The 11,903-nt window shown below is 42.6% G+C and overlaps 1 protein-coding gene across 7 annotated transcripts in view; it reads right to left on the bottom strand.

The window, feature by feature from the left end:
- MATN2 (matrilin 2) overlaps positions 1–11,903 on the bottom strand; it is a 103,754-nt gene that overhangs the window by 34,112 nt on the left and 57,739 nt on the right. For all 7 annotated transcript variants that reach the window (XM_034763346.1, XM_034763350.1, XM_034763345.1 and 4 more), the window contains exons 6-7: positions 7,985–8,107; positions 3,598–3,720 (exon numbers count right to left, since the gene is read on the bottom strand). In XM_034763346.1, coding sequence (XP_034619237.1) covers positions 3,598–3,720; positions 7,985–8,107 — 246 coding nt within the window. The remainder of the gene's footprint in view (positions 1–3,597; positions 3,721–7,984; positions 8,108–11,903) is intronic.

Raw genomic sequence — 11,903 nt, 5'->3', positions numbered from 1 at the left:
TGCCTAGGGTTACCATATTTTGAGCCTCCAAAAGGAGGACACTCCACGGGGCCCCGGCCCCGCCCCACCCCGGCCCCACCCAACTCCGCCCCTTCCCCAAAATCCCCGCCCCAACTCCGCCCCCTCCCCTGCTTCCCGCGAACATTTGATTCGTGGGAAGCCTGAGGCAGGTAAGAGGTGTGTGGGGGGAGGAGGCGCGGCCCAGTCTGGCCCCCCCAGCGTCTCCAGCCTGGGTCGGCTCGAGCCCTGGGGTGCCGGCTCCAGGCCTGGCCCCCGGCCGAGGACCCCCAGCCCGTCCAGCACTGCTGGTCCCCCGGCCAAGCACCCCCGGCCCACTCAGCACCGGCCAAGCACCCCTGGGCCCCCGGCCGAGCACTCCCGGCCCCCGGCACCGCCGGCCCCGCACCACCGGCCCCGCATGTCCCAATTTTCCCGGACATGTCCGGCTTTTTGGGATTTCCCCCCGGACGGGGATTTGGAGCCCAAAAAGCGGGACATGTCCGGGAAAATCCGGACGTATGGTAACCCTAACCATGCCAGCTACATGCTCCAGATGCACTCCTGCCTGGAGTAGATGGGAGATATTGGATCTCCTGGGCCTATGGGAAGAAGAGGCTATGCAGGCACAGCTCCGAACCAGCTGTAGAAACATCAACATCGATGAGCAGCTTGCTCTGGGGAGGCAGAAAAAGGGCTATGACAGGGACCAGCAGCAGAGACAGCCATGAAAGTCAAGGAACTGTGGCAGGCATATCAGAAAGCCAGTAAGGCCAACAGTCAATCTGGTGCCACACCACAGACCTGCTGCTTTTACATAGAGCTGCATTCCAGACTTGGTGGAAACCCACCACCATCCCACACACCATCATGGATACCTCTGAGGAGCCCGAGTCACAGGCCCCTGCTGTGACCACAAGGTGGAGAAGTATAGGGGACAGGTGACGGGGAGATCCAGTAGTGCTGCGACCCAGGACCGTTTTTTGACTCCACCGCAGTCCAGCTAGTCCTTGCAATCAAGCATAGGTGAGCCCGATGCAGGGGAAGGAACTCGAGTAAGCATGTAAATGAAATTCCCATTCAAGTTACAGCATCCCCAGCTTTGCTGGACACAGCTATCAACTTTTCATTAATTCACTCAAATTCACAACAAAGAGATGCAATTGCTATCTGCTTTTCATTCCCCTCTAGAGTTAGGCACGGGAGGGGGCCATGTGGAGCAGTTTGTTTATGTACACAGCAATCTCTCTTGAGTCCTCCTGAGAGATCTCGACGAAACTTCCCTGGAGGTACACTGCAATCCTCTCCCGAAGATTTCTAGAGATGGCAGCCTTATTTTTTCCTCCGTGGTAGGACACTTTCCCATGCCAGTCGGTGATAACTTCAGCAGGCACCTTTCAAATACACAGTCTAGCAGCATTCAGACCCAGGTGACTTGAAGACGCCAGCAACAGTTGTTCTCTCTGTGCCTTTGTTACCCTCAGGAGTGAGATATCAGCCAAAACCACCACCATCTGTGGAAAAGGGTGCCAGTATTCAGTGCCAGTGCCCTATACTCATAGTTTCATGCAACTGAGCAATTCCCTTCTCGTTTCCCTCACCCCTGGCAGCACATACTCACCATGGCTTGAGCAGAGAGTGGCACCAGGCACAAGCACTCCAAAGCAGAAGTGTCAATAAGGTCATTTTGTTTAACACTCTAGAGCAGCAAGGGAAGGAGGGAGTGCTGAATCGGAAGTTTCACTTTCCATTTCTATTGTACTGACAATAGTACCTCTGTGTGTTTTAGCTGCAGCTGTTGCGGCCTTGAGAGGTTCCCCCTCCACACCAGAAGTGGTGCTCCACCGTCTGCTGCTGCTCTGTGAATGCCACCAATAACCTTGAATTGGTTCTCGCTATGTCCCACAGCAAACTGACCACCATGTTCCCTGCAGCTCTTCTTGCAGCTCTATAAATACCGGAGAACGGTGTGTACTGTGTTTGCAGTGCTCATGACAAAAGTGCAGAGCTATGCAATCTTCATGCTTCTGCCAGAGACTCCAGGCAGTGACAAGTCCCATGCAGGTTCACAGGAAATTGAAAATAGGTTCAAAAATAATGGGATAAAGATGATATTATGGGATGGATAATAGTGCATTATGGGAAGTTGACCCCTGTTCCCAGTCACCCCTATGCGAGTTGTTTCTGCCAAAACTACCCAAAAGCCAGCGTGCTGAATGGTGGCAGGTTGCACACTGGGATACCTACCCATTGACACAAGCACTCATGGAGAGTACACGCAGCGCTGACGCAAGGAGACAGGTATGCACATGCACAAGTGATATACTAACTGCTGCGACTTTATGCAGACGTAACTTGTGTTAGGAAAGCTTTGTAGTGTAGACATGGCTTAAGTATTATCCAGACCATCCATGTTAGTTATATTTCTAACCTGCTCTTAAAAACCTCCAGTGATGGAGATTCCACATCCTCCCTAGAAAATCTGTTCTCTACCAAGGTCCATTCTCCATTTAGGAAGCTAATACAATGGAGGCTGTTTTCTAAGTTTTGTAAGAAACTGGGATGGTGATTTAAAGGAGTGGTTCTCAGCCAGGGCTCCGGGGCCCCCTGGGGGGCCGCAAGCTGGTTTCGGGGGGCTGCCAAGCAGGGCCAGCATTAGATTCTCTGGGGCCCAGGATAGTAAGCTGAAGCCCTGAGCTCTGTCACCCAGGGCTGAAGCTGAAGCCTGAACAATCTAGCTTTACGGGGCACCCTGTGGCATGGGGCCCAGGCAATTGCCTGGCTTGCTATCCCTTGATGCCAGCTCTGGCTTTTATATGCAGAAAACCAGTTACTGCAGCACAGCTGGGCCATGGAGTTTTTATAGCATGTTGGGGGGGCCTCAGAAAGAAAAAGGTTGAGACCCCCTGATTTAAACTCTGTAGTGTTTAAAATATGAATGTAAACTGCTTTTAATAACTAAATAATACATCCCCTACTTTTCCAAAATTAGTCAAAGGCATCTGTCCTTTTTCGCCTTCCTCCGCAGCATGGGGCAGGGATCTCTAGCAGGAGGGTTTCTGCCGATTGAAGTCACCTAAAACAGGATTGGGGACTTCAACAGCAGAGTCCAGGGAAGGGGTAGGGACGGTTTTATGGCCTGCAGCATGCAGGGGGTCAGACCAGATGATCATAATGGTCCCTTCTGACCTTAAAGTCTATGAGTCTATGAATCTGTCCTTGGCTACAACATAAATTTGAAGTATTTAGGCCAAAACCACTTGTGTTACTACAAGCCCAAATAAGAAAATTTCAAAGAAGTAATGAACGTCCTGGTTTTGAGCCATCATATGTCCAATAGTACTCCCAAGAATTGCTTCAAACTCTTCAGAAAAATTGTAATGTAGTGTAAAATCTGGTCTGTGAAATATCAAGGAGTTTGGTTTAGTTTTTGGCAAAGTTATGGGGTGAAGGAAGGGGCTGAGGTTAAAAATCAACCTTAAAATAGGTTTGTTTCAGCCTTCACTATGGAAGAGGCTATGATCTTTCCATAAAGTCAGCCATATAGGTTTTCAGAAGTAAAAGCAGGTGAACTTTATTAGATATAGTAGGACAACTTACTTTTGCAAGTTCTCTTATCTGGATTAAGAGTAAACCCGTGTCGGCATTGACAAAAATAGGAATCATTTGTATTAACACATTCCTGTTGACAGCCATGGGTCTGCAAAGCACAGTAATCTGGTCCTGTAAAAAGAAAAAAATGTGCAGCAATGAGGAACATAGACAAATAAATTAAATTAAAAACAATTACCTCAGTTTTTTTCAATGAGCATCTCTCTTTCTGGACACGCTCCTGACACCTTGCCATACTGTCTCAAGCTGTGAAAACAGAATGTTCCATTTTCACACAGACTATAATACATCATACATATTTTTAATGAACCCTTGGGGGATAAGTTTTCAATGGGAGGATGTACAGAAATGAGTGTTAGTATTTTTGCGATTTTTGCAGCTAAATACCCATAGAGCACACTGAAAATGTATCACTTGGTTTTCTAACGAATTACCTGGTAATATTATTTTACTGCATGCAAGTTAGATATGATTTATAAGAAGAAATGTATTAGTGTGCTTTTGGGTGCCTTTCACTAGATTAGAGCATTACTTTATCTGAAAAATCAGGGTCTGAACAACTCAGGTTTGTTTGCTTTGCAGTTCCCTCATTTAAGTTGCTCATGAGATGATATTCATGAAGATTTATAGGTTTCAGAGTAGCAGCCATGTTAGTCTGTATCTGCAAAAAGAACAGGAGTACTCGTGGCACCTTAGAGACTAACAAATTTATTTCAGCATAAGCTTTCGTGGGCTACAACCCACTTCTTCGGATGCATAGAATGGAACATATAGTAAGGATATATATATATATATATATATATACATACACACACACACACACACACACACAGAACATGAAAAGGTGGAAGTAGCCATATCAACTCTAAGAGGCTGATTAATTAAGATGAGCAATTATCAGCGGGGGAAAAAGTCTGAAACAGGCCATCTGGATTATCACTACAAAAGTTTTTTTCTCCTGCTGATAATTGCTCATCTTAATTAGCCTCTTAGAGTTGATATGGCTACTTCACCTTTTCATGTTCTGTGTATATATATATATATATACACACACTTACTATATGTTCCATTCTATGCATCCGAAGAAGTGGGCTGTAGCCCACGAAAGCTTATGCTCAAATAAATTTGTTAGTCTCTAAGGTTGTGGTTTTTTTTGTGAAGATTTTTAGACAACCACTATCACCAATGTATAAAGTATGTTAGAAAAGGAAGCTCACTGTGCAGTGATCAGTGGGATCCATGTACACTTAGGGCCTGATTCTACACCAGTGAAGTCAATGAGATTTTTGTCATTTACTTCACATAGAAGCAGCATTTGGCCATTAGGACCTCACTGGTGACTTCAGTGGAGTTACTGCTGATTTCTACCAGTCAGAGTTAATCACTAACATTTCATTCCTGGCAAAATTAGAGAAGAGGGCAGAGGTTAGTTCCTTAGGATCAAATTTTTAAAGATAGGCTGGCTGGAAAACATGAATCCAGTTTGTGAAAATTGTTGAGGTTTTGATATGTGGTTTCATTCCTCATTGGAAGAAAACTGAGACCCTTAAAATTTTTTCATGAAAAACACAGAGGCCTGCCCATGGCAGAAGAGCCAATAGTTTGGGCACTTGCCTGGGAAAGACTCAGCTTGACTCACCGCTCTGAATCAGTTACTCTTAATCTCTCCTTCTAGAGCTCTTCCACTCTGAATCAGGCAGAGCAGGGACTTGAACCCAGGTCTTCCACCTCACAGCTGAGTGTGCTAATCACTGGAATACTGACTATTCAGGTCCTGCTCTTGTCTCAGAAATTCCATCTTGGACCTCAGAAACATTCCCAAGGAACATTTCATCACAACCAATTTGTTTCCATGAAAAGTTTTGGTTTTGACAGATCAGCATTTTCAGATGGAAAAATGTTTTGCTAAAAAATTCTTGACCAGTTACTGTTTAGGCTCCTAAAGACACAGGTAGGTGCTTTTGAAAATCCCAGTAGGTGCCTATCTGCATCTGTAGGTGCCCAGTTACCCTTAAAAATCTGACCCTTAAAGGAGAGTCAAAGGTTACCTAGATAAACTTTGTGGTGTAAAGACTGTCTTTTTGATATGTCAAGTATCAGAGGGGTAGCCATGTTAGTCTGAATCTGTAAAAAGCAACAGAGGGTCCTGTGGCACCTTTAAGACTAACAGAAGCATTGGGAGCATAAGCTTTCGTAGGTAAGAACCTCACTTCTTCAGATGCAAGTAATGGAAATTTCCAGAGGCAGGTATAAATCAGTATGGAGATAACGAGGTTAGTTCAATCAGGGAGGGTGAGGTGCTCTGCTAGCAGTTGAGGTGTGAACACCAAAAGAGGAGAAACTGCTTCTGTAGTTGGATAGCCATTCACAGCCTTTGTTTAATCCTGATCTGATGGTGTCAAATTTGCAAATGAACTGGAGCAGTTTCTCTTTGGAGTCTGGTCCTGAAGTTTTTTTGCTGTAAGATGGCTACCTTTACATCTGCTATTGTGTGGCCAGGGAGGTTGAAGTGTTCTCCTACAGGTTTTTGTATATTGCCATTCCTGATATCTGACTTGTGTCCATTTATCCTCTTGCGTAGTGACTGTCCAGTTTGGCCAATGTACATAGCAGAGGGACATTGCTGGCACATGATGGCATATATAACATTGGTGGACATGAATCAGTTTAGTCTAATCCCAGGCTAATCTGAACAATGTTCTGACTTCAAAGCAATTGCAATTTGCAGTCCATTTTCTTCATTCTTGGTTTGGTTTGCAAGACACAAAAGAAGTCCAGTTTACAGAGAAGTGGTTTGGTAAGTTTTAAAGTTATTTATGGTTTAAATTCAGCAAGGGCATCCTGAACTGAGCTGATCTTAACCAATGCTGTCCTGGCTCCAGCCCATTCTTGCTTGGCTGCTGCTTCTTATTCAGTATTCCCTTCCCCACTACATCTATCCAACGTGTTTTTTTTTTCAAATTGTAGTTTTGGGAATGTTTTTTGCACTTTAAACTGACTTAAAGTAGTTAAAGCATCTTGAACAAGTTAAAATGCTCAAGAGGTTTAGATTGGGGACGGATAGCTCAGTTGTTTGAGCACTGGCCTGCTAAACCCAGGGTTGTGAGTTCAATCCTTGAGGGGGCCACTTAGGGATCTGGGGCAAAATCAGTACTTGGTCCTGCTAGTGAAGGCAGGGGGCTGGACTCGATGACCTTGTAAGGTTCCTTCCAGTTCTAGGAGATAGGATATCTCCATTTATTTAGTTTAAATGCATACAACAGTTTAAAACTAATATCAGTTAATCCCCATAGCTGATGTAAAGATTTAACTTGCTTTAAGCTTTTTTATAACATTTTGAGGTCTTTGATAAGTTTAAACTGGAAAAAAAAATCCCACATTCTAAAATCCTCCACAATTTTGGGGGAACAATGGATCTGGATTGCTGCCCAAGCAGTGAGAGGCACTTATGCTGTACTGAGAATATTTCAAACAGCATGCTTATGTGGATATATATATACACACACAAGTATAGAAATATGTATTTCACATAAAATTCTAATAGACCTGCATCTGACTGGCGCTTGCCAAGGCTACCAGGGCCTGCAAGTTGCCAGCTACATTGACTAGCACCAAATGTACTCTGACTAATAGTGTTTCATTATCATACAGCCTTTTATTACAATGACAGGGTGTCTTAGACACCCATGTGTTTCTAGGGTTGTATAAGACTCTTTGTCATATTGTACTGCATTATTTCATAAACTGTATTTGTTCACACTGTTAAAAATATGGGCTAAATTAATCACTTGTATAAGCAGTGTAACTCTACTGAAATTAATAGAGCTGCACCCACTCACACCCACAGCAATTAAGTTTCTTTATCATAATCCAGATATAGAAAGAAGCGGAGTTAATGTTGTACATTCAACCTTTCCTTTTACATTTCCTGAATGTGGCATACTTAGCTATGCAACCTTAACAGTGCCTTAACACAGGGCATTTTGCATTTAATTATTAAACTTGTTTTATAAACAAAGAAAATTTAAAAATTGTGTTGTATAAAATTAATATGTTTTTCTGGTCTACTGCACGAGGAAGGAGGACACTCAAAATAAAGGACTCTGGCAATCCAAAGGGATCATGCAACATAAAGGCTTTTGATTTTACTACCTAGGGAGAAACATGGCCTCATGTTAAGAACTCCTTGTCCCCAGAGAAGGAGGAAACTTCCACTGCTTTTATTTCCTATGGCTCCAGGAGCTAGTCCATCCCTGACATTCTACTGAATGTCCTCAGCATCTTCAGGAACAGCAGTGGGAGAATCACCACTGGAAATTAGGAGGTATAAGGAGAGCAAATTTATCATAGTACTTAAAAATTCATCACAACTTACTTCTGCAAGTTCTTCTGTCTGGATTTAGAATAAATCCTTGATGGCATCTACAGTAGTAGGAGTCATCCATACTTACACACTCATGTTGACAACCTTGGTTATCCAAAGCGCAAAGGTCTACAACTGAAAAAGAAAACAAGAAGAGTACATAGAATTAAGATAAACGGAATCAAATAAAAATATGATTAAATATTTATATTATGGCAGTGGCTAAGAGTCCTGATCAATGTCCAGGGCTGTACAAATAATGAATTCTTATATAGGCTTTATTACCCTCCACCCCGTCCCGATTTTTCACATTTGCTGTCTGGTCACCCTAGAAACAGGCCAACAAATTAGGGCAAAGTTGAGGGAAAAATGGAAAAACTTTTTTTTTTTTAAAGATTTATTATCAACAAGTAACATATGAGCAGACATGATTCAGACCACTTTATTTGCATTTGGTCCCTCATTACTCTCTCTCTTAGTTGGTCTGTCTTTTTAGACTGATCTTTTTGGTGAAGGGATTGTGCCTTCTTATGTCTATACAGCTTCTAGAACATTAGGAGCACAACTGAAAAATAAATAATAATAATTCATACAGGACCTATATTTCTCCAGTTTTCTCACTAAAAGATAGACTATGCAACCCTTATTCTTTGGGGTGAGCACACGCTCATAGGAGCAGTCCTATTGGCTTCTACTAGTGGTTAGCTTGCCAGTTTCTCTAGTGTAAACAAACCTTGGTGACTGACTGTATGTGGCTGAAGTGCTCTCTTGCCAAATGCTCTTGCCAGTTGCACTGTTGTAATATTTTTCATATACAAATTAACCACACTCTAGGCCAGCGTTTTTCAAATGCAGCCACCAGGGGCCTTTCTTGTGGCAACAGCCTTCTAAGCAGTGATTAGAATTAAGGGTGGGGAGCAATGGCCCCTTCCCCGGGACCGCCAGCAGGGGTTGGGCCCTGCCCCCTTCTGGAGCCAGAAACGCTAGAGGAGCAGGCAGCTGGTAAGTTCCCCACCTTCCTGGGGCCAGTGGGGCTTGGGCTTCTGGCTTCAGCCCTGGGGTGGTGGGTGGCAGGTTCTGGTCATGGGGTGGCGGGCTCTGGTCCCTGGCTGCAGGGCTTCAGCCTGGACCCCGGGTTTTGGGAACTCTCCCTGAGCTCATCCCCCACCCCGCTTATCACCGCTGGCCCCTGCTGCCTCTCCTGTCTCCCCATCCATTGCCTCTGGCCCCTGCTGCCTCCCTACCCGTCTCCCCATCCAGGGCTTACTTTGTACCCCAGCTTGCTGGCATTGAGTATTTTGCTGTGAAAAGTGATATTTGAATGTTTGTTAATATACGCTTTTCACTGCCTCCCAGCTAGCTAGCAAGTCTGCTTCTGTGAAAAATGATATTAACAAACATACAAATATCATTTTTCACAGCAGCACACTTACTAGGTAGCAAGTCTAAAACAAGCTAAAGAACACGTAAAATCATGCAACCAGTGGGCTTGGTGCAAGCAGACATGGGTCAAAATGACCCTTTCTGGATGACGTCACACTGAGAGCTTAAGTGAATGATTTATGAGGGGGTAAATGTTGATTGAGTTTTGGTCTGGGTCTATTGTGCAGCCCCTCCTTCCAAATTATTAATTAGGAGAAAATTAGTAATGACATGCCCACAAGGCATATTTCTGGGACATGAGACTCCTTTGAGAACAAAAGGGTATATATGCTAAGCAAAGTAAAGTAGTTAAGTTAGTGTTCCCCAATTAACATCTGAAGAGGTTCGAGACTGTGAGATAGAAGTCCTCGGGATGACCTAGACCCTGCTTCGGGGGACGTTTAACAGACCAAGTACCTAAGAGGGGAAAGAAGAGAAGAAAAGTCTCCATCTAGAATTGGTAGCTATATCCGCTTGTTTGCCAATCAGGATACTGTGTAAGGCCAATATAGTTACTGAGGGTTTATGCTTGGGGCAGAGCTAAGGCTTGTAGGAAAAGATGAGTAGTGTGTATCTTTAACTGCTGTGTGATTCTTTCTCAAATAAATGACTGTGCATTAAGCATATTGGTTTCCAAATTCTCACTGGTACTGGTAACACCTGTCCAGCTGTGGGCCATTTAAAGATCCATTTCAATACCTGGCATCAGTGCAAACCTGGTGTACATAATCAGCTAAAATAAAAACATGGTACACCAATGAGAAGGAAAAGGTTAAAAGATCTTTTTACCTATTATTTTTCTGTCTTTTTATTGGCCTATTGGTATTAGGGAAGTAACATCTTGGCCATCACATTTTGACCCTTTTGACTGTAAATCTTTAAATACACAGTGCATCAGACTTTTCCTTTGATCATGCCTATTTTGTAATAAATCATTTGCCTAGTAAATACTATCCACAAAAATGAATGATACTTTAATATAAACTAATGAACACTGAGAGTTATAGCTCCTGATTGAATACTGCACATATTTTCCACAAGGGATCGGCATGCATCCTTGATGACATTTGCAGAAGCAGGACATTTTTCATAATAACATATCCATTTTAAAGTCTGAAGTTGCTCAAATCACAGAAATCAGTTCTTGCAGATCCACTGCTAACAGGAATAGCAAGTTAGCCAATCACTCTTTTCTTTGCAAAAAAATGTAGAATGGCTGATTTCTACATAGTTTTAACACTTTATGGAAACATATTAATGATCATATATTGACCCATGCATATGTATTGTAGGGATTCAAAAAAGTTAAAAGATAAATCATGTATATGATGCAAAAAAATAAATAATCTACAAATAGAAGTGTAACTAGGATGCTTTGCGTTTACATTTGAACCTGCCAGCACTGGCATCAGCGTGAATAGCATGAGTTAGGGGATTCCACCAAAATAAGTATAAGTAAGCAGTACTTGAGAGATCAAGTGGATTTAGGTCAGAAGGAAAATGCAAGATATAAGAGGGAATACAAGTCAAAACCAGATCATGCAAATAATTTGGAGTTGAGGATATGAATGCTTTGAACATTACCAAGAGAATCTGGAACTTGATTCTCCGTTTCAAAGGAAGCCAACACACTAGTGGGATGAAATGGGAAAAACATGAAAAATTAAAGATGCAGCTCAGTTCTGGGTAAAACATTAAAGACTTTATGGAGAAGTGGTGAAGAGACTGACAAGACAACAACTAGAATGTCGAGGCAAGAAATTACATAGAAATGTATTAATGTTTGAATAAGAAAAACATGTACTTTTTGTGCATTAAAGAAAGGATAGGAGCTGACATCAGAATAGAACCTATAAACAATCTCCAATGAAGCAGGTGCATTTATTTATATTTGTATTGCAGTAGTGCCCCAGGGTCCCAATAAGGATTGAGGCCCCATTATGCTAGTTGCTATAAAAATACAAAGGAAGACACAGTCCTTGCCTTGTAGAATTTATAATCCAGTTTAAGACAAGATGCTACAAGTAGATGTAACAAACAATAGAAGAAATAGTGAGTGAGGATGAGGACAACTGTGATAATAATAATAGGGGGTTATATAGGTTAGTTAATGTGACTACCTTTCTGATTCAGAGAAACTTAAATTGAATCTTTTATGTGCTTAAATACATATATATCCACAAGTTCCACTAGCCCTCTGTATTCAGCATTAGTGAGACCGATACTGGAATACTGCATCCATTTTTGCTGACCACATTGTTAAAAAGATGTTGAAAAACTGGAAAGGTGCAAAAAAGAGCCACAAAAACAATACCAGGGCTGGAAACAAAATGCCTTACAGGGAGAGACTTAGAGAGCTCAATCAGGTTAGTTTATCAAAAAGAAGATTAAGAGGTGACTTGACTATCTCGTATAAATTCCTTAGGCAGAAAATACTGGGTATAATGGGCATTTTAATCTATTAGAGAAAGACATAATAAGAACCAATGGCTGGAAGCTGAAGCCAGAC

Source organism: Trachemys scripta, chromosome 2 (genome assembly GCF_013100865.1).
Source record: "Trachemys scripta elegans isolate TJP31775 chromosome 2, CAS_Tse_1.0, whole genome shotgun sequence".
Taxonomy (NCBI): domain Eukaryota; kingdom Metazoa; phylum Chordata; order Testudines; family Emydidae; genus Trachemys; species Trachemys scripta.
The sequence above is the reverse complement of the archived record's forward strand: the minus strand, read 5'-3'. Positions and strand labels throughout refer to the sequence as shown.